The sequence below is a fragment of the Tinamus guttatus genome, unplaced genomic scaffold (genome assembly GCF_059628265.1).
Source record: "Tinamus guttatus ecotype Peru unplaced genomic scaffold, ASM5962826v1 Tinamus_guttatus_pri_ptg000008l, whole genome shotgun sequence".
Lineage (NCBI taxonomy): Eukaryota > Metazoa > Chordata > Aves > Tinamiformes > Tinamidae > Tinamus > Tinamus guttatus.
Genome location: NW_028288542.1, coordinates 2,552,234 through 2,575,242, shown reverse-complemented (window position 1 = coordinate 2,575,242; position 23,009 = coordinate 2,552,234). Strand labels below are relative to the sequence as shown.

General features: G+C 39.1%; 1 protein-coding gene across 1 annotated transcript; it reads left to right on the top strand.

Annotated features, from left to right (window-relative positions):
- Positions 1 to 747: 747 nt before the first annotated feature.
- Positions 748 to 22,793, top strand: TMEM47 (transmembrane protein 47). The gene is given in 5 exon segments (XM_088521962.1): positions 748 to 916; positions 919 to 999; positions 12,553 to 12,559; positions 13,435 to 13,575; positions 21,046 to 22,793. Coding segments are annotated over 5 exon segments (546 nt in total). The 5' UTR covers positions 748 to 778; the 3' UTR covers positions 21,225 to 22,793.
- Positions 22,794 to 23,009: the final 216 nt, after the last annotated feature.

Here is a 23,009-nt window from a genome sequence, read left to right as displayed (position 1 = left end):
GTAATAACGAACCCAAACACTCGCCCTTGACATTCTCGTGCTGCAAGGCTAACTAAACGCAACAAACAGAAGGAGGACGAAAAAAGCAAAGCACCCGCGCTCCTTCTCAGGAGGGAACGTGGGAGCTGAATTGCAGCGCAAGGGAGGAACCTCCAAGCAGGTACGTGCAGGAATAATGAGTAATAAATAAAAATAAATAAATAAAAAGCATTCCTTTTTCTGCTTCTTCTTCTGTTTTGGCCTTGTAGGAATGACTTGCTGTTTAAGGGTCGATTCAGAGCGAGGCGCCACGGGCAGGTCCTGCCGCTCCCTGCTCGGCGCGGCCACCTCGTCCCACCTCACGGGGGCCGCGCGGGGCCGGGGCCGGGTCCCGCCGGCAGCCGGCAGGGCGGGAGGCCGGAGGCCAGCGGGAAAGTTGCCCAAACTTCGGGCGGCCGCCGCGCCGGGGCGGTGCCGCATGGCGGCCGCCGGCGGGAGCGCAGCCGGCGCCGCCGCCACCCCCGGGCGGAGCGGAGCGGGGCGGCCCCGCGGCGGTGCCGCCTCTCCGAGCAGGGCAGGGGCGGGCCGGAGGGAGGAGCGGGCCCGGCCGGGCCGGGCGGGCGGCGGGACTAGGGGAGCTGCTGCACCTGAGAGCGGTGGCGAAGGAGGGAGGCGAAGGAAGGCCGGCGCCGCTTCTGCCGCCGTTAGTCAGGGCCGAGCTGCGCCGTCGCCGCCGCTGCGCCCGGCCGGCCCTGGGCTCCTGCGGGGCCGGCGGCAGCGCCCCGCTCCGCGCCGCCCCATGGCTTCGTCGGGCAGCGGGATGGAGGAGGTGCGGGTGTCGGTGCTGACGCCGCTGAAGCTGGTGGGGCTGGTGTGCATCTTCCTGGCGCTCTGCCTGGACCTGGGAGCCGTGCTGAGCCCCGCGTGGGTCACGGGCGGGAGCACCAGTACTACCTGTCCCTTGTGGAGTCGTGCCGCAAGCCCGGCGCCCTGGACAGCTGGCTCTGCGAGTCGACGGCTGCACAGCGGTGAGCGACCCCCGAGCGCCGCCATCTCCCTCCGTCCGCACGGCCCTGGCCCCCGGCGTCCCGGCTGCCCGGAGGGCTGCCCCCGCGCTGCTCCCCGGGACAACCCTCGGTTTGGGCTTCTGGTGTTTACTCGTTTGTTCTCTTTTCTTGTTGTTGTTCCCCGGGCTTTGTTCTCCTATAATGAGATACTCCTAGGGACTGCAGGAATCTCCCCGCTCGCTCCCACCACCGCCCTCTTCCAAAATGAGGAGCCCGATGAACTTGCTTAAGAAGTTGGGGTTCACTAGCCAGAAACGTGTCGTTTTGGCCCAAGTGGTGGCGAAATCGGGGTTGCAGCCCTCTCTGTCCGGGCTGTGGCTGGTTGCACAGCTTTCCCTTGCCGGTGCTGATGTTCCCTGCTGTCTTCTGGTGCTCCTTTGCCTGATGCCCCGGTGTGCGGTCGCTCTTTGGCTTTCCTGTGGCTCTGATCAAATAAATAATTCCGAGATGGCTGTTTCGGTATTATCTGGGCTCTGCAGAAAACTGAGGTTGAATGACATAAGCGAGCTGCCTGTTGAATATTTCTCTATAGGTGCTCTGGTAGTGGGGGTTTGCCCTAGTTTTGGTGGGTTATTTTGTCTGCCTCCTTGCTTCCCTGCAACTTCTGGAGTCCTGAAAGAAACATTTACAAATGAAATCAGTCTTTCCACCCGCAGTTCATCTTTTCCCCACACACATGCGCTGCTAAATCATCCATTTGGATCGCTGTGCTCATCAGGACATGACAGTAAATTGTGTGGCGACGAGGTGCTCATTTTGGGCAAGGGGTTTACTCTGCCTCCTAAAGGCTTTCTTTTCCCTGGCCTCTCTGAAATCGTGTTATAGGTACTGCGAAATAACCGATCTCTGCTTGAAGCGAATTGCAGGGGTGCCTTTGCTGCTGCTGTTATTTTTCTGCCACTGTGTGGGGTAATATTTGGAGGTTTCACTTGTTGGGGATTTCGCTTTAAGTCGCATAATGCCAGAATGAATGGCAAAGAAATGTCAGCGTCAATCAGTTACCAGGGTATCTAAACAAACTTTGGAGAGCTTTCTTTTCTTTTCTCTGTATAAATGGAAATTTATGTAGGAATGTCAGCTTCTATGTGTCTCCTTAGCAACGTGAATCCTTTGCCCCTTCCCTCTGTCTCCTGAAATAGTATCCCCTTGATTGCAAAAAGACTTTTCAGATGGCTTGGATGAGAACCTGCTTCAAATCCTCTCCCCCACCACCCTAAGCTGTCTTTCTATTTCCCCCCACCTCTTCCTACACACACACGCAAAAGTGGGACATTAAGAAAAGCAGGACAGCTTACAGAGCAGCACAGAAAGCAAGTAATCTCTGTCACTGCTTTGTTCATCACCTGTGTATGGAAAAGGTAAAAGATGAATGGGTGAGGTTGTATAGAGAAATAAAAATGTACCTTTGTTGGATAGTGCATGTTAGATTTTCCTTCTAGAGAAGTATCCTGTGAAAACGTTCTTGAAATAATTCCTGATTATTCAGTTTTATTCAAGTTCTCTGAATGAGCCTTGCTCATTTTCCTGAGATACTTTTTCAGTCTAGTGGAGATAGGTTTCACAAGCTGCTGCAAAAGAAGTCAATTATTGTTTCATTTGAGGTGAGTTGAATAAACCCTTCATTTTCCCCACGTTTGGCATATAATTCTGCATGCTGAGGAGACCTGAAATACGAGAAACTACACTGTTCTTCCCACCCCTCCTCCTCCAAGTGTGTTACAATTCCCATTAAAGTCAGTGGCTCCCAGTAAATTTACCAAGTTGGATGGGGCTTATATTCCAGACCATTTTGTGTGCTTGCTTAATATTTTAAGTGCACTTTCCTACTACTTCAAGAATATAGCAAGCAGTATATTTTGGAGATAGTGGAGAGTTCCCACAGGGAAAGCTCTGTTAGCCTGATAGCAACACAAGCAGCTTTGTAGCTAGCTGGCTGTGAAAAGCAGTGGTATACAGGGGAAAAAGGCATTTTCACCCAAGGTTTTAAGACACTTACTTCGTTCTCTCTTGAAGGAGAGCACCTCAAGTGGCACCATCAAGGGCAAGCTCATACTGGAAGCTGCTAAAGCATATTCAGTGTTTAATTAAAAACCTTTATTGTAATTAGATGTAGGACCCCTGACTGCCATCAAAAGGGCAACTCAGTAGTGTAGAGCAGAAGGAAATGGATAGAAGATTATTCCATTGGCTGTAACATAAAATAATCCTCAGTTTCCTTGAGTATTGCTTAGAGTATATGTTCTTGCATTCATTTATTCACCCTTTTGAGGGCTCTTTCTATAGATTTCAAGAAATTCTGTGCTCTCCTAGTGCTTTTAAAGTTGTGCAAGTAGTTCATAAAATCACCATTCGAATACTTAGAATTATTTATAAGTATCTTGAGGGTATGAAAGATCAGATCGTCATTTGATTTCTTATTTTTTAGAATTTATTTAGATCATACTTACAGTTTTTACCATGCAGTCACTGGAACTATCAAGGTATTCTTGCATATCTCTTGTCTCTCTCTCTCCTTGATGAAACTCTGAAGTTCTCATTAATATCAACTTCAGGAGCTAGAAATTTAACAAAATCAACAATTTCATCACAGTTTGTGATGAAATCATAAAATCCAGTGATGTTACTTTACAGTTCAATCAGCTGTCTTGGAGTAATATTATTTTCTGTAATAAAAGGTTGCCTTGACTAATGCACAAGCTGTCTGTTTTAAATCTATTTTATTTAAAACTCATGGTTTGATGTCTTTAAGCTGATATTTTTTTTCATTTACAGATTTATCAGAGGTTAGAAGTTATGTAGGAATATGCATACTTTGCACTGTATCTGCCTAAAATTAAATGCATTTTATGAACAACTGCACGGTGTGTCTGTATCTGTACAGGTATTTGTCTTATACCTACAGAACTTAGCAAATTTGAATATATACAATAGTTTGCAGCTATTGTGGTTCTCTAAATCAAAGATGCATGTATCTGATATGTCAAACTTAAAGGGTACTACAGAATCTGATGTGTCAGGTAAACAATATGTATTTTGGCCTAAATGTGTGCCTATGTTATTGATAGAGCAGAATGACTCCATTGAGAGCATTTCAGTTGTTGTGTAAATAGTGCATATAAAAATACTTATGAAATACACACCAGTTAACCGTATTCATTCTGTTTTATGGGGGATATATGATTTTTGGAACTTAAACTATGTGTTTTTATGCAACGTTTAGTTTTCTTTAATAAAATTATAGTCTTACAAATCTGTCCATGAATTATCTCAAGGACAGAAATGCAACAGGGTCTCTGCCCATTTAAACTTAGTAGTGAGTAAACCATAAAGGTAAGCTTAAATTACAGCATAGTGCATTAAAACAAATCTAGTTTTATGCTTATAATTCTGTTCTAATTTTTTCTTAAAATGTAAAAGCATCTATAGGCTGCTCATTTGGTAGCATTTGAAGGGTTTAACCTTAATTATACATTAGCTGCAGATATCTGAATTAACATGGCTCAATAGTCTTGGATGGTATTTGCATACTTTGGATCTAGGCAGTTCTTCCAAGGGGAATTGCGAGCCCAAAAGCAGCTTCCTCATTAGGAGATCTGGATCATTGCTCTGAGTTGACGTTGACACATGTTTGTAAAAAAGCTCAGCAAGGCTGAGTTTTCTGGAAAATAACATAGGAGGAATAAGTGCAATTTTGTTCAGTCTGAAGAAAGTAGTTAAACATAAGGAGGAATTGACAAAATGTTTCTTTAGTTTTGTTTTCTTACATGTTGTTCTATTTAATAATCCTTCCCAATATTTTACCTGAAGGTGGATACAAAATCAAAAGCTGTACTGCTTCAAAGTTGCTATTTAAGATACTGTGCAACCTGATATAACTTTGAAGTTGGGTCTGACTTTGAATTTGTCCCTGCTTTCAATAGGGAGGTGGACTAAATGACCTCCAGAAGTCCCTTTCAAACAGAATTATTCTATGATTCCCTGATGACTGTAAAGTCTGATGTTTACCTGTCTCCTTAAATGTCTTGGAAATCCCCCAAGAGCAGCTTAAAGTTTTACTAGTGGACAAATTATTTTAGCTTCAGACTTGCCCAGTCATGCTCCGTGAGAGTAGCAGATCTGAGAAGTCTCTACAGTAATACCAGTCTTTTGGTATGATGGAGGCTATAATTTCTGGCATCCTCCTCCAGCCAGCTGAGAGGCCTGATTCTAGCACCTCAATATGTAATGCGTGAGGTTTGTGTCAGTTTGTATGATCAGATAAGAGCACCATGCACTTTGTGGCTGATAAGACTCCTCTGAAAGTAAGATAAAGGAAGGACTCTAACCTTGGGTAAGTATTGAGTTATTATTACTGCTTTTGCTTATTGCCATTTTAAGTATCTTGTTTAAGTCTTCTTTATTTAGTAACGAAATCTTGCAGCAGTAAGTTCAGAGTTTCCTTATGTTAGAGATAATATAACTGGTTTAAATATTTGATAAGACTATATTTAGAACCAAGTAGAGAGTAACTTTGCCTCTCCTACTGATTTGCAGCCAAAGATGACCACATAAGATTTAAAGGTAATAAGCAGGAGAAGGTAGACTATCCGACTGAACTGCTCTATGTGTTTTTTCCTCATCTCAGTTCAATAATATAAAGGCCATCATTTTGATGGAAAGTATTCTTTGAACTATTTTAAATGCTAACTGTTTGTCATGAGGTACACAAATTCACGAGTTTTGAAAATGCAAATGTTTGCTTGAAGAACATTGATAATTGTAGGAAATAATTACCTTACTATTGCAACATGAAGTATGCTTCTTCCTTCTCCAGATTACTAAAATGTAGTAGTATAGATGGAAGAGGTCAGAAGAGGTAAGCTTTTCTTGAAAAGCTGGTATAGTGCTGCTCCCACGCTCTTCTCCTAATGACATCAGTTTAAGATTTCCAGGTTTTCATGATGTTCGTAGAGTTGTGGGTGTGTGTGGCCTCTCTTTCTTGAATGAATGAATGTCCAATAACTAAAATGACATAGTAAAAAGCAAGTCTCAGAAAAATGTCGTAGAGAAAATGCTCATCTTTTGCAGTTCTGTAAATGAATTATAGATTACCTGATTTTCTGTAATGCTATGCCTTAGTCATATGTTGGCAAAAATGATGCACAATTCATGTTACCTCTAAATAATAAAGATCTATATAATGGGGACACTTAATTCTTTATTCAAAGAATGTTACTGTGCTTTTAGAAATTCCAGAAGGTCGAGACTTGGAAAGACAGTAGATGTTCTAAGCCCGCCAAAAGTGAATAACTTTATATGAATAAGAAATGTAAGCTTTGCTCTCCAGGAGAGATGTATGTCCGTGGGCAGATCAGGAAGCACTGCTATGTTTCAAGTTGCTCATACTTCTGTAAACCCCCAGGCATTAGACCATCTTGTAGACTTGCAAAATCTTTCTCCTTTGCACAGTGTCGGAGGTGGTTGTTGTATTTTTGTGGGTGTTGTTATTCAGCAACAAAATGATGTTCATTCTCATGTCCTGTAGAGACTAAGGATGAACTTGCTGTGGTGTTTAAGTACCTCAGAAGATCAAGTTCATCATTTTCAGGGACCTACTTAGAGATATTATTATAGGAGTTGAAAAAAAGAGATAAACCAGACCATAAGATATGCAGATCATATCTTATGTAAGACTGCAGTAGAGATGCTAAAATTGAGCCCATGCCTTCTTTGTATGCTGCAGTATCATTTGGGGACCAAACTTTCCCACACATCTTGATGTGTAAGACACCTGAGGTATGTTTGTCACTAAACGGTGAGTAGAGAGGTGTCTGAACTCCTACCATGGTTCTCCAAGAAGTCCATATGGTTAGCAATACTCAGTTTAAAGCACTTGCTGTAGTATTTTCTGGATTTGCACAATGGCTGCCAAATTTGTCCACTTGTCTAGCAAGTAAGCTTTTAGTTTTTCCTAGGTTGAGAAGGTTAGGTCCTGGAGCACCTGCTTCTCATGAGTGTCCGATCCAGCCAACTGCTAACCTGGAGAAGAGCCAGTCTCTTTCCTTCTGCTTTAAGTTATTTCACTACGGAGAGAAGTGAAGCTCAAAGGGATGCAGCTCTGCAGTTGACTGCTGAGATTATTTCCTGCAAAACTTGGAGAGCCCTGGCCATGGGCTGCATTCTCTGAGTGCTCAGAGCATTTTTGTGTTATTGAAAAGGTAGTACATAGGTAGCATCAGAAACACCGACCAGTTAGATAAGCATCCATTCAAAGAGAGGCACAGATTCAAGTTCCCTCTTGTCTATTTGTTCATAGACCTTATAGATCTTATGTTTATCTTCACCCAGACTAGTTTAGCAGATGGAGGAAAAGAGTGGTTTCCATCTAACCTGGTGTAAAGTGCATCTGGGGAATTGGAGCAGAAGTTCAGGTCTGCAGCCAGAACTGAAAAGCAAATATGTTGCAGTGTCTGAGGAGTTCTCTAATCTCCCTAATGAGGGAGGCGCCTGCCTTTGCTCTGTCATTGGCCAGCTACCATCATCAAACGTCATTAGCATTCTGCATCTCAACCGGAGACAGGCATCCCCAGTTTTGACCCAGTTAGCTGTTTTTTGGACGTATTCCTGTGCCTACTTTGTCTGGCTCTAACTGACTCTCCACTCGGTATCAGGAACGCTTAATCATCCTACAAGTTTTGTGTCCAGTAAATTGAAAGTGACTGATACCTTATGTGGAACTTCTGAATTATCCTTAGGAGACACTTAAGGATTTTGGCATCTACCTTAAAATGCTTAAATCTCTGGTTGGGTGTTGTCAAAATCTTGATGAATTAGGAGGATTTGAATACTTGAATGTAAATCCTGCTTGTGCTGTGCAAAGAGCCTGTGCTGTTTTGAGAGCTTTACAGTGTATGCTGGTATGTGTAAATGAAGAGCAAGTTCTAAGATAACAGCACAGTATGGTTTTGTTTTTGAAAAAAAAAAAAAAAAAAGGAGTTTACTTTGTCCTTCAATCAATGAGCAGCTTCCTTTTATATGACCGTGACTTCACGTAGTTATAGTGTGTTCAATTTGAGGTTAATGTCACCAGCAGATGAGTGCCTTGATAGAACATTTGTGTTCTGTCTTAAGGAAATCATGCACTCAGCCACAGCCGACTGGTTCCCTAACAAATATGGTTCTGGGTAGCACTTTTTAAGTGCTTAAAGTGACTTTAGGATCTGCACTCATTTTCAGACTTCAGAAAATCTCATTCTGAATTCATAAAATAAAAAGCAAATGCAGAAGCCAGAGTGTGTCTGTGCAGCAACGGAGATTAATAAACATACTACCCAACTGACAATGAGCAGAGAATGCATTTATTGAGATTTTGTGTGAGGCTCTGCTGTGCAAAGTTATGGCTAAAGCAACCAAATGAAATCTGGATCTTGACAGAAAGCATCTCTTTAGTGTACAAATAGTATCCTGCAGATTCTGTAAAGTCTATACTTATGATGCTGGCAAGAAAGGCAAGAAAGTAGAAGGATAGACTGCATATTTTGCAAGTTTGGGGCTTCCCAAGTTGATTCATTCTGTGTTTCACACACTTTTCAGTCAAATAATTTATTTTTAAAACCTATATGGAGCAGGATTCAAATAAACGCGCCATTAAATAAAAACAAATAAATAAAAATGAAAAAAAAAGTTACTTTGGTTTAGGTGAGGAGCCAAAGAATTGACTTCTCTGTGGAATAATATCTAAGAACCTGATGGTGACCATAGTGCTTGCTTTGCCTCTCTACTTCTGCTGAATTCAATGGAGTTTGGCCTTCCGTAAAAGTCTGAGCATCTGACCATGCTGAAGAAAGAGGAACTCATACTATTCGTGTGAGAAATGTGTTTTGTTTTTATGCATTTATTAAGCTTTTTAAAACTGGTGTTGGCTATTTGATAGCAAAGCTGATGGCTGTTTATTACCTTAGAAGTAGTTTTGAATGTGAAGCAATTAGGAATATCTCCAGCTACCTTATCTTAGTTGATTGTTATGACACTCAGTGGGTTATACTTAATTTCTTATGCGTGGGTGCCTCAACTTTCTATGCTCTACTTGACACATTCTTTCAAATTCATTATTCTTGCATTTAAATGCTATATTATAATTTCTAAACATATTTATTGGCTGAGAGCAGTTAGGTGCTAGATGGAAGGATTGCAATGAATCAGAAAAACTTGCCTTAGAGGAGTTCCCCCCACCCTCCACCAGCTTTTCCCCTTAGTGCTGGAAGCCCAATCATGATCTTTTTCATATAACACTCATGTATTTTTTTCTTACTTCGGTCTCTGTCAGAAGAGGAATTGGTGGAGAACCATTGTGCAAAATAAAAAGAAATACTTGTCTTAAGAGATTAATTCAGTTTGTCTGTGATGTTTGAAGAAGACATCATACATAAATATTTCACATATTCCACAGTACGTATCTATTTTCTTTATCGAGAATATTTAATGTTGGGAACTTGCCGAAAACTTGAAAACTCTGACAATACCAACCATCTACATGACACTTCCATGTGTTAATGAATGGCCTATTTATTAAAAGTACCACCTCTCTCAGAACTTTGAGATGCTTTATTCTTTCTTTTAATGACTTTTCCTGATTTTATCCTGGTATAGTTTTGTCCCCAAAATAGAGCAGACGATAGAGCTCTTTTTAATTAAAATGAATATCCAGCATAATGCCACAGGTCATTCATTTGGGGTAGAGGGCGAAGGAGTCAAACATTTTGGGGTCACATTAACACTGTGCTTTTCTATCGTTAAGAAAAGGGCAGAATTTCCAAAGAGCAACACAACCAAGCGTAGTCTTAGGAAAAGGTACCAAGCTACATATGAAACATTAACTGAAAGTAAACACTTCTGGTATTTGGTATTATATATGAAAATGTGTGTTAAGTATCTGGAATCAAATTAATTAAGTTACTGAGTTACTTAGCAATCATTTATAAAAAAAAAATATATATATATCTATTCAAGTTGTTCAGATGGGATACAGGTGCCATTGTCAATGTAATTCTGAACATATTAAAATCATTAAAACTAAAAATTAAAGGCTAATTTACTACTTATGCTTTTTGTTGTCTCTACAGTTATATGAGAAGAAAACTAGTAATTTGGGTGCAACTGTGAGATGATAGTGCTTTTTAAACATCTAGAAGTTATATTAAGATTTGTGGCCCTTGATTTTTGTCGTAGCCATTAAATGTGTAATATAAACAAATCATAGTGAGATGCAGTGGAAAATAATGCTATGCATTCTTAAAGCATCAAGAAAACCCAATTGTTTTGAATGCAGGAGGCTAATAATGGTCTGTAGAGTCCCGTTTTGCTTGTGTTCATGGACGTTTCTATCTCGATCAATCTTGCTGAACTGCCTGGGTTCCTGAGCTGTGCACGGGAACTCCTTTGCAAGACCGTTGCTTGCCTAGAAATGGTGCAGGCATATTTTGGATGCCTCCGAGGGAGGCGTATGGAGTTTATGTTCTACATACCAGCAACACTGTGCAGCACTCATGGCACAGACAGGAACCTGCTGTTGCCACTGCTGCTCTGTGCTGCAAATCACTTCTGGGTAGTTCAAGGAACTGCAGGTTTTTACTGTAGGAAAGAGTATTTTCTATATGTGTTGTAGTGATCTAACTTAGCAAAATGTTTTTCTTTTAGAAGCAGTGATTCAGTTTTCCTTGGCAGCTTCTTTTCCCTTATGTAAGACATGTCCATTTCTCTGGATTTTTCTTAAAATATGTGCCCTTAAGTAAAAGGCCCATGCAGAAGGTTTTGCTTACTTAATCCAGCATAAGCTTTATTTTGTCATCAGTTTTCAGAAGTGAAAGTTGATCTTTTATTTGCTTGTTTTTCCAAGAAAAAAAGCAACTTAAAGATATAATTTCCATGGCAGGCAATATGGGAAAGTTCAGTCCAGCATTATTTGTGCAGTAGTATCTGACTAGTATCTACATGACCTGACTTTTGTCCTGTTCTCTAAACAGAATACCTCGTTGTTTCAAGGGTCAGCTCAGCTGGTGCTCTTGTACACTCCTGTAAATGGAGCCTGGGATCAAAACACAGAGGCAATTCCAGACATTTCACCTCCACATGGTGTTAAATACCTGGTTGTCAGCTAGTAGAAAGGAAGGTTAAGAAACTCAGTTTTATCCTACTGTCAACATCACAGAGCAGATTTTCTTATCCTAGAAACTAATTTTGTTTAGCTAAGTCTTTTTTTTAGTTAGGAACGTAGGTGTCTTCGAACACAGACTTGTGCTTTTACTTCTCACATCAATCCTGTAGTAAGATTGTATAATTCTTTTTAACTTTTATGAAACCATAGATACCTCTTTCCAGGTAACTAAATTGTACTGTACCTCCACTAGTAAGTGTGTGACTGATCTTGCCATATGGGTTTAGAAAGCAATGACATACTTAGCTTGTTTTAATTTACTTGGTAATCCAGTGTTGCACATGTTTATTTTCCACTAGACTTTGGCTTCTGATCAATCTAAAGATAACATTTAATATTCTGTTATTTGTAGTGGCTTTCAAAAACCTTAGTTTGAATTTTTCCATATGTCATTTTTATGCATTTTATCACTTTTGTATGGCTATTTAATTTTGGGGTGAGGTGGATTTACATTAGCTTTGTAGTCTGTGTAGTTTTCAATTACAGAGATTCCTTTTATGTTCTTTCAAAATGGTAGAATGTCCATCTATTTCATTATGTATTTCTGTGTTTTATACCTACAATGCACTTATGATACTGAAAGAATACTTTGTAAATCTTAAGTATACTAACCAATTTGTGTTTTTTGAAGTGTCTTTATCAACATTGAAGAAAAACTCTTCATACAATATTTATAAATTGAAATTTCCTTTCCATTCCACTAATAGTAAAACAGAGGGGACACAGCAAGATGACTTTTAAATTGCATATTGCATGCTGAGGGTAAGGGAAAGTTGTTCCCAGTCTGGCTCTTGGTCCAACAAGAAAACAAAGACTAAAAGAACTTGGAAGATGGAATACTTAGTAAATAAATAATTGCCCAGAATAACATAGTTCATTTTTAAGAAGATTGAAAATAAATGTGTGTGTGTTTTTTAATATCTTTCATCCTTTCTTCTCTGATATATGTGGTTTTTTTGGTGATACTAGCTGTAGCCCTCCCACTCCCACACCCCACAGTTGCAGTGTAGGTATCTTGAACAGATTAGGTCACTGTTGAAAACCCTGATTTTTGCTCTTTTTTCCAAAAAAAAAAAAAGTTTATTTTTGTTGTTTCTTATTTTAGTAGTATTAATATTTCTAAATTTATTTTAAAAATATTTAACTGTGTCACACATTTTGCCATTTCATTTTGAATAATGTAGGAGTGCTAGTATATGCAAAGTAGTGAGATAAACATGGCTCCTTTTCCCACGGACTGATTTCAGATATTCTTTTTTGAATTATTAAATAAGTGATCCAATTCTTTTTTTCTTGACACCTATTATGGCAAAGGGACAAGGTCTAAACTTCACTTTTGTGAAGAGGGTCAGCACAAAGCCATCGATTTTTTTAAAATCGCGCAGAAGCCTTTATGTTAGCACATAAATACATAGAGATATAATGGCCATCTGTTGCCATTTGTTGCATTTAAGACTGCAAGAATGTTGTTTGCAACTGCATCTGTTACAAATAAAAATAATAAATAATAATAAAAAACAATTAACAGATGTGCTAGGCCAAATAGAAAAGTTGCCTTTGGTGGAGGGGAAAAAAAAGAATAATTACTCTGATATTTAAAAGTGGATTTTGGATTTGACTCAATCTGCACCTAACACTCATAAGCGACGTTATGAGGGCTTAACTAAAAGGCTTAACTGCCTTTTTCTTTTCTTTTTTTTTTCCCCTCTCCCCTTAAAAATGTTCTTTCTCTTGGAGAGATTCCTTTATTTCCCTTACTTTTGTTATTTTTATTGTATGGCCTTGGTACTTCCCACATGATGTGTCTATTTTACCAGCTCCCATGTATTTCCCTTCTTAAGCCATCCCAGCCAACACTAACTAAAAGTTGGATTTCGCTCTGTGCTAAGGGAAAATTACGAGTGACTTGGGGTCAGCCTGACCCAGCCTGTTTCTCATCCTAAATTGGACAGAAACAAAGTAGCAAATTATTCCATCTTTTTAGAGCAAAAATCCCAATGAGGCCAGTAAGCCTTGAAAAAGTGGGTCTTTGCAGTACTTTGCTCTTAACTTGCCTCTGTTTCACTAATTAGGAAACACAAAAACAAACCCCAGTTATTCCGTTGTCCTCATATTTCCGTGCTTAGGTCAAGTCTGTTGGCTTGTTTAGTGCAACCTAATATTCTCTCTTGCTCTCTTCCTGCCTCTGTTCCCCAGATTGGCAGATTGCGACTCTTGCTCTGCTGCTGGGCGGCGCTTCCATCATCCTCATCGCTTTCCTGGTGGGCTTGATCTCCATCTGCGTGGGCTCTCGGCGGCGCTTCTATAGACCAGTCGCAGTCATGCTCTTTGCTGCAGGTAAGCAGATTACCAGCACAAGCATGAAAATTTCCTGAGAGCAGCTTCACTTCTGCGTGGAGGATAAATGTGCCTTGTTCTGCATATTAATTCAGAGGTATTTGGTTTAGCTCTATGTTAAGTCCTAGGAGGTATTTGCAAGGTACCAATTTTGCAGTGCCTTGTTGGCAACAGCGCTATTACAGTCCCTAAATGTAATGCAAACAAATAGCTGTTTACTGTTTTGTGAAGTACATACAGCAGGGAAAACGGCAGCAGATACATCTGAAAGTACCATTTTTAGAATCTGTGACTTGCAAAACCCTTTCTGATACTTGGATATTCTTCATCTTAAAATTTTAAAACAGGAAAATTAATGCTGGAATGTGAAGCCCTTGAAGCCTTATGTGTGAAAATAAATAGGATTATGTCACAAGGTGTTTATATATGCCCCTGTGCCACTGGAGGAATTAATTTCATTGTGTCAGCTTGGTTCTCAGTTATTAATTTAGCAGCTGTCACACTGGAGTCCCTGTTTGGTTTTTAAAGTAACAAAATGGAACACTTTATATGGACTAACACAAAACCTTCAGGGAACTCTGTGAATCTGGAATGTCCAGAAGACTGGTCTTGTGAGGTATAATTACAATATCAAATCATCTCCTTTTTTACATCCTGGTGTTTGGGGGCTTAGTCAGCACAGGATGCTTCTATTTCTCCTGAGATCCACCAAGTATGTTTTGCCTTCAGCCTGTCAGTCATATCTGTGTTGAAGCCAGCAGCTTAAGCCCTTCTGATAGCCCGTCATGAAAAGAATGACAGAATCTAGTCTTTTGGATGTATTAAAAAAGCCACTTACAAGGATATGAAAAGAATAAGAATTCAGAATTTGAAGGGAATTTGGAAAAGAAACAAAGCTCTAGGAAAGTCTCCTGCTGCCCCCTGCTGATTATGTTATTTTGATTGAACAGCAGTGTTTTAAGATTCACTTTTATTTCCTCAATAATATTAGTGGATTCTATTTCATTTGATTTTAGAAAGCGAATACAATCTAGGATTAGACAGAAATGGATCTTGTTTTGATGGATGTTGCACAGCTGAATTGAGTTGAATAAATAAAGGTTCTAGTGACATTATTTTAAAGTTTAATATTAATTTTGCAATTATAAAGTGTGCTAGGCAATTAACTGTGTAGGAAATGGGATTATTGAATTTCTGTGCTGGTTTCTTACTTGGCTTTAGACTCAATCTCATGTAACATTGTGTAGTAGTTCAGTAGTGCTCAGATATATACTGTGTTGTCTTGTCATATTGCTTGATTAGCAAACCATAATTAGGTTTGTATTCAATAAACCAAAACAACAACAACAAAAATATCCCCAAATTTTCCAAATCTTATTGGTAACTTTCTAAAAAAAAAAAAAAGTGGGCTTAATCTATTCTACTGGGCATAAAATTAGTCACAGTTATTATTGCAAAAATTATGAGAGGTGTCAGTGCTTTCCTGAATCAAAAAGAAAGACACGCTAGTGCTGTAGCTCAAAAGTGGTGTTTGTTTCTTTCCTTTGCTTGTGTGTGTCTGCGTGTATTTTCAATTTTAAGACCTGAAACATGTTAGAGGGAGATATATGCTGAAGCAAGAAAGACCTGTCCCCTTCTTTATCATTATTTGGCAAGTCGGAGGAGAATCCTTTGGGGATTTAATGCTGATGTTGTCAGTGTAACTTCCTACAGATTTTTATTCCTAATTTCAGCTATTGTTAGAGGTGAAGATGGACTGACATGTCTCAAAAAATATGGAAAGAATCCTCCTGAAGAGGAGAATGTCAGGGTTGCAGGACAGTGGTGTTTGTGCCTTATCTATAAATTCAAACCTGCACCTGTGGATTTCACAGAAGATTTTCAAGGTTAGAAAACACCTGTTCTGTTAATCTGCTGACATCACAAAATATGGATGGATTGCCCAGAGATATTAACAGTCTGGGTGGGTGTAAGATCACTGTATGGGAGAAAGAATAAAATGGAAAAGTGACTTCCAGGCACTTCAGTCTGAACATTTAGCCCCAGGTATTTCTATTCTTGTAGCTCACTTTTTTTTTTTTTTTTTTTAACTCCTCCCTCCTCTCTCTTTACTTCAGGTTTCAGTCAGGAAATCTGTGTGTGGATGAGAAGGAAGGAGGAAGAATCGTTAGGTCTGGGAGAGATGAGAAAGCAAAAGGACAAAAAAAGAGTAATTCAACTGAGGTATTGAGAATAAGACAGCAACTGATTGATGGATGTGAGTGTGTTTAAATACACACTATCAGCTCTGTGTAACAGGATTATCTCCTGAGTTCTGTGCTATTAAATATTCCCATAATGACATGGTAGAATAAAAACTTGCACTTGCTGAATTTGCAGTTACAATAAAGCGAGAAAGAATCCCAGGATACACTGAGGGATGGAATCCAGTTCTGAGAGACTGGAGGAGTAGTCTGAAAAAAAATGGGACATGCTTCAATAGCAAGTAGTCAGGGAGGCAAGAAGAATTGCAGCATCAAAGAAATTCCATTTGGAGGGGCACTCTTCAGCTCATCTAGACCATCTCCTTCCTGAAGCGGGACTGTCACTATCACTAAATCAAGTCAGCTGCAGCTTTATCTAAAGTAGCCTTGAAAAAGTCCAATGATGAACAATCAACAGACTCTGAGCATACTGTCCCAGTGCTATGCTGACCTCCTAATGATTTTTTTTCTTCCTGTTTCCATCTTGAATTTCCAAGATGGATATGTGACCATTGCCCAGAAATACCTTAGGTTGTCTGGCACTAACAAGAAAAGTTTGTTTCCATCAGCTTTGCAGCCGTGCTTGGAGGTAGCTGCAGGCTACCCTGAAATTGCCCGTTAGCCTCCCCTACACAAGACTAAATAAACATAGTTCCCTCGTTCTGTTCTTATGGATCATGTGCTCCAGGCTTCTGATTATCCTACCAGCTCTTCGACCCTTGTGCTTGGAGATGGACTCCAAGAGGGTGTGCTCCATACTCTGTCCAAGGATTGAGGTGAGGCTGGCCTACCTGTAGTTCTCTGGCTTTTTCACTTCTAGCCTTTTTAAAGCCAGGCCCAACATTAACCTCTTCAGTCAGCAGGGATATCTCCTGATCACTGTGACATTCGTAGCTGATCGTCACACAGGCCATGTCTTTCATCACCCTTGTGTGAATCCCATCTGTTCCATGGATACAAATATGGCTCTAATGCATTCCTAACTTCTTGTTCTCATACTGCTGGCTGCCCTTCTGCTTCCCAAACCATGTCACTGCTGAAGCCTTGGAGAAAGCTTAATGTTGGGTCATCTATCAATAGTCTGGCTTCCCTAGCCATCAGGGAGTCACATGGTTCCTGTTTATTTATTTATTTTTACTCTTTATTACCTTTTATGCCATTTGCTAGCCTTAGCTTCAACAAGTCTTCAGCCTTCCTGATTTTGTATCTAAGTATCAAAACAGTGGTTTTCATTTTATATACTGTCTGGTTTTCCCGCTCTTGTATGCCACTATTTTGGCACATTAGGTCATTAGGAAGCCAGTTGGGCCTCATGCTGAAATTCCTTGTCTTCCTGGGTATCAGGATGGTTGTGTCTGAGCTATCAGTATTTTAAAAATCAGCCTGGACACCATTCCTCTTTATGTTTCCCAGTCAACTGTACAGGCCTTATTAAGAACAAACACCTGCATAGATAACAGTTCTGTGGAAAACAGTATGGAGGTGAGTCAGAATTTGTGTGTGAATCAGCAATGTAGCAAAGTAATCCTGCTCAGCTCAGTATTGGTATGCCTTAACTGCAGTACTGTATCCAAACATGAACACTGTTCTTGAAGATGGATGTGGCCCAAGTGCAGACACTTTACTGGAGAGCATCAGGAATGGTCAGAAAAGTGTAACCCAAGTAGAAAGTTAACAGAAAGAGAGGCCAGACAAGACATATGCCAGCAGTACATGTGCTGAAGAGAAGAAAATAACTAGTTACTTATTTCCAAATATACCCTTAAGAGAAGATTTAGCTTAGATTTTTTTTTTTTAGAATATCTTTTTCTATATTTTATATTTTCTAAAATTAAATTTGGAGGGTTTTTCTGTGAATAAGATTATGGTAGCAGTTGACTTTCAGGACAGGTTGTAGTCTTTTATAGAGGACATGCTTGGAAAGAGACAACCCTACATCTGGAATAACAGAAGTGCAGCTGAATTTGTCTTACGGCAGAGATTTGACCATCTGATACTTGGAAGTCCTTTCTAGCCATAGCAGTGGGTTTCAGTAGTTTATAGCATTTCTCAATAACTTCTATACAGATTGTTTTCTATTTATAATCTATTTTGCATCTGTGTTAATCTTTGAAATTGCAACATCCATCAATTATTAATGAAGTGTGCTAAGTAGAACAGGGGGAATGATACAGAGAACAGAAATATATAAATTATTAGCCAGCCTCTCCATTTTCAGATAGACCAAATAAAAAGGGGTACTTAAGGGCTATTTAAACAGCAAGACTGTTACAGTAAGATATTTGAATGACAGGTGGGAAAGGACTGAAAGTTATGTTTTTCCTGTTTTAAAGTTTTTGATTTTATTTTTTTCATGCTTGGTGTGGTAACTACATATAATTGTATATATTTTATGCAAATGGCATAACGGCTATGAAATTTCATCATAAAAGTGGGCCTAAAATTGAAGTGAACATTATGGTTTGAGATGACTAGTCTTTTTTTTTTTTTTTTTTTTCAGTAGCAATTTAAGTAGAGCTTTTTTCAGATTTCTTTTTTCCTACAGAAAAGAAAAATACTATTTCTGTAGAAAGGCAGTATATACACCTTCCACGAACAGGTTGACATAGCATGGAATTACTCTAAATTCACTGGAAGCAGTTCAGTAGTTGCAAGCGTTTGTTTTAGTATTTCTTCAGATCATCCTCGTCACTTTTCATAACTTTACCAGCTGTTGCCTCTAGCTCACACTGGTTCTTCTCTACTTTACAAGGAGCAACAAGAACAGGAGACAAAAATAGTACAAAGCAACAGCAATGTTATGCAGGGTAGTTGTTTCAGCTTGTCAGTTGATACTAGCACTTCCTTTGAATTTTTCCGTGGCTTGACCAGTAGGAAAGCTCAATAGAAAAATGTCTAGACATTATCCATTATAGGTTTTGCTCCTTTATCGATAGGTTCCTCTTCCAACAGAAACAGTTGACTTGTATTTTTTCCTTCTTTTGCGACTCCAGTCCGTAGGTTAAAATACATTTCACTTTGGATATTACACTGAGGTGGAGAGCTTTCTCAATTGGAAATCAACACCATCTCATCCGCCTCCTCACCAATTTCCGTATAGACTCCACAGAGATGCTGCAGCCCTAGTTCAGGAAGCCACTAAAAAACTTGTTTATATGCATCTTGAAATTCTCATTGACTTTGGATGGTCTTAAAGATGTGTTTCCAAGTTGAACATATGTTCTGGTGTGGGTTATTGTGGGTGCGTGTGTTTTTTCATTTCTTTTTTCTTCTTTTTCTTTTTTTCTTTTTTTTAGTGTAGGGGTTCTCTCGTCATACTAAACTAGAATGGATAATCTTTGCATAAGAGTAGGAGCTTTCCCTAGCACATCTTCCCAAAATATCTCTAGTGTTGCACAATCTTTTATTGGACCTAGCAGAAAAAATAAATATATATATAAAAACAATAAATAACACTTCAGTAACTAGGCGTAAAAATCCTTACACCATGGATTTTGGTATTCACAGAAGAAAAAAAGCACTGTCCCAACACTATTAAAATTGTCAGTCTTAAGTGATAGTCCAAGGACTAGCTCATAGACTAGCTGGATGAGGGGGGAAGAAACCAGTATATGATAAGTCTTTTGTAGAATGATTTCACAAAGGATGTATGGCAAACTGGAAATAATTTCCCCATAGCAGTTCACATCGAGAGGTGAGCAGAGGGTTAGCCTGTTGGGGGCTACGGAAAGGTGCCAGGTTGGCAACGCTAAAGAATGCATGGGAGATTGAAAAGGCAAACGACATTTCTGGTGTGCATGAAGTATAGGAGAATATCACTGACACCTTATTTTCATGCAATTTATTGGTGTGATTTCAGGAGGACTTCTGTATCCAAAGCAGTCTTCTGTTTTATTTTCCCGTGGCATTTTGTATTGGCATTGGCTTTATAAAAACAATCTCAAAATATTCTTACTTTTTTACAATACCAAGCAAACTGTAAAAAATGACTCAAGGAATGTTAAAGAAAGTAGTTGCATACTATTGCATACTATTAAACTTTCATGGGAGTATGTCTCAACCCTGCAAATACTTAGCCATGGGGGAACTTTGTGGATGTGCTCACCCTAACTGTGATCAGAGGACTGCTTTCTGCAGAATGACTTGTGTGCTGAAGCTTTTTTCAAAAGGATAGCATTAAATGCTGGAAGAAGAGGACATTGAGATAAGGTCATATCATGTACTTGAAGGGTAAAAAGCTTGTTGCCAACGTTGCTGTGGTGTTTAGTCATTTGTGGATTGTAGAACTAGAGCATAAAGAATCATTAGATCATACAGCTTATCAAGCATATCAAACTAAGTGTAACGTTCACCGATGAAACTGAATTTTTTCATTTGAAAATTAGAATCCTTAAACTGTGCCTTTTCATTTTAAGGTTTCTTGTTATTTGCTGTTTTGATGATTGACCAGGTTTATTGGCTTCCACTGCAGGAGTGTGGATCAGGCTGCATGAAATCTCCTGGCTCTCTCTGGGGTAGTGCTTTAGAAAGTAATGACGTTTAAGCTTTTTCCTTCCTTGGATTTGATCTGTTTTATTAACTTTTGTTCAGCATGAGGCACTTCTACCCCCACCTCCTAAATTCACAGTATAAGAAATGGTTTTGCCACACAGAAGATTAGCAGCTGATAAAACTTCATGGATTCTTGGTATCCATGTAATATCATTATGCTGAATGCAGTAATGCATATGAAATAATTCTAATTTAGCAATATGCACTGAATGTAAGTATGTATCATTTATACAATGAGTTATTACTAGGCTAAGTAAATGGTTTGATTCTGAGCTATATTTCTTAGTATTTCTTTAGTCTTTGTAATCATTGTTTTGACCTATAATAACTATAGAACTAGCAATCTTAATTTTGCTATTGTAGAAGGATTAATGACTTGGGACTAAAGGATAGTTAGAAAAGAATTGTGAAAACATTCGCTTTTACTGCTTATTCTCAGGACAATTGAAGGATCATAATTGTACTACAGCTATTACATTTGTTCATGAAGTGAATATTCAGGAAGTGTTCTGCTCTGTGTGCATGAAATGAATACTATACTTTCTTCACAAAGAGCTGTAATTTGTGAATTGTACCCAGAGTATTGTAAATATGAATTTCAGTATTGTGATGATTTCCTTTGTTTTAAGGAAATAAATTAAGGCCTCTTCTGACATTTGGTTTGTTTCTCTTTCAGTTGTTCTTCAAGTGTGCAGCTTAGTCCTTTATCCGATCAAGTTCATCGAAACAGTCAGCTTGAAAATATACCATGAGTTCAACTGGGGCTATGGCCTGGCGTGGGGTGCAACTATATTTTCATTTGGGGGTGCCATTCTTTATTGCCTGAACCCTAAGAACTATGAAGACTATTACTAAATGATTTAATGAAAAGTAACAAAAGGATTCCCCTCTCTTTTCTAACTCACAGTTTTTTTTAGAACACTGCGGAGCACCAAACAGTCTCCTCTGTCGATAAAATAGCCTTGCCTTTTGGGTGTGAACACTATAGCCAGCTTTTACAACCATTTAAAAGAGCTGCGAACACTAGGATTGCTGATCTTACATAGGCAGATGCTGCAAGCCGCTGGTACATAAGCTTCATTTTTCCTGACAGCAAGCAAAGGATCTACATGACAGCAATCATTGTGAGAATGAGAAAGCCATGCCTGCATCTGCCATTGCCTTCAGGGGAGCAGCTGGTGTGAGCTCCATTTAGAAGCTTCCCTCTATCACAGAGGATTCAAACGTTCGGATAAGCAGGCAGTGGCATCTTGTACAATAGGCCGCATTGGCCCCTTGTTCCTTGCCCGGAAAAGCTCTTAAGGAATGAGTTGCAAGTGACTGTGTTGAGGGCAGTGAATGTAACTGGTTAATGACGTGTCTAATATCTGCATTCAATAGTCTTCTCGGTGGGGAGAAAAAAAAGAAATAAAGAAAAAAAGAAAACAAAAATAAGGATTTCATGAATTGGTAATCAACATTACCCTGCCAGCTGTGGCAGATAGTTGAAGGAAGTCCAAATTTTGAGATATGTGCTTCTGACTGTGCAGTTGGAAGCTGTCTCAGCTCTGAGTATTTTGGGGGGTAGGGGGAGATAAGGTAGAGCAGAAAAAGACTTCGTAAATCCCTGGGGCGTCTAAAAATGCATGAATGAATTGCAGTTGTCCAAAATACATGTTTAATGGCCAAACATCATAATGAAAAAATGCCTATGGAACATGCATATATTTTTGGAAGGCTTTTGTTTGTATAAAGGAATATATATGATACAGTTATAAATACAGAGGAAGAGAGATAATTAATCTTAAAATTGTAATATAAGCTGTGATGCAGTGGTTAAAATACTAATTTTCTACACCTTCTAAAGCAGCTTGGACTGGTACCCTTGACTTTGGTATTACAAAATAAACATGAAATGGCTTGTCTTCGTTTATGCTCTTAGACAAACTCTGTATTATGGGAAATGCTTAAAAGTTTACATCAAGTTAAGGTAGAAATGGATGAAATGACTACTTGCTATTCTATACGTAATCTAGTACTTACTAAAAGCTGTTTTCTAAGGCTGTTACAAAGAAAAAAAACTGCCATTTTTTAAAAATCTAGCTAGTCTGTGAGTGTCTTCAGTCATCAAAGATATATAGCTGAGATCCAATTATGTCCATACGCAAACATTATCACCACAGTAGGTAACCTCATTTTTTAAAGGCCAGGTTTCTAATTCATTTGCTGATGATTATGTACATCTAATTACTCCTTGCTTAATAATTTCCCACTTAAAACATCCAGCGACTGTACAGTGAAATGCAGTCCAAGTTAAAATAGAACTTTTAAATGAATTTAATCTGCATCACTTTTATTTTTGTTTACTGTTTGCTTATTTGGATATTTTCAATTAATTATGAACATATTTTTATACAATTCTAATCTCTAGAAAGAACTATTTTTTTTAAAGGAAAAAATTAAAATATATTGTATATGCACCTGTGCAAAAAAAAAATGCAGGAAATTGTAAATTCACCTATATACAATGGTTTTGCTGGTTCCATGGAAAAGACAGCTGAATATGTTAAGGTAACATCTTCAGTGTTAATATGTGCCACAGCTCACAGGAAGAGACAGTTCTGCAGAGGTTGTGAGAGTAGCTGGCTGCATTTAGCAAGT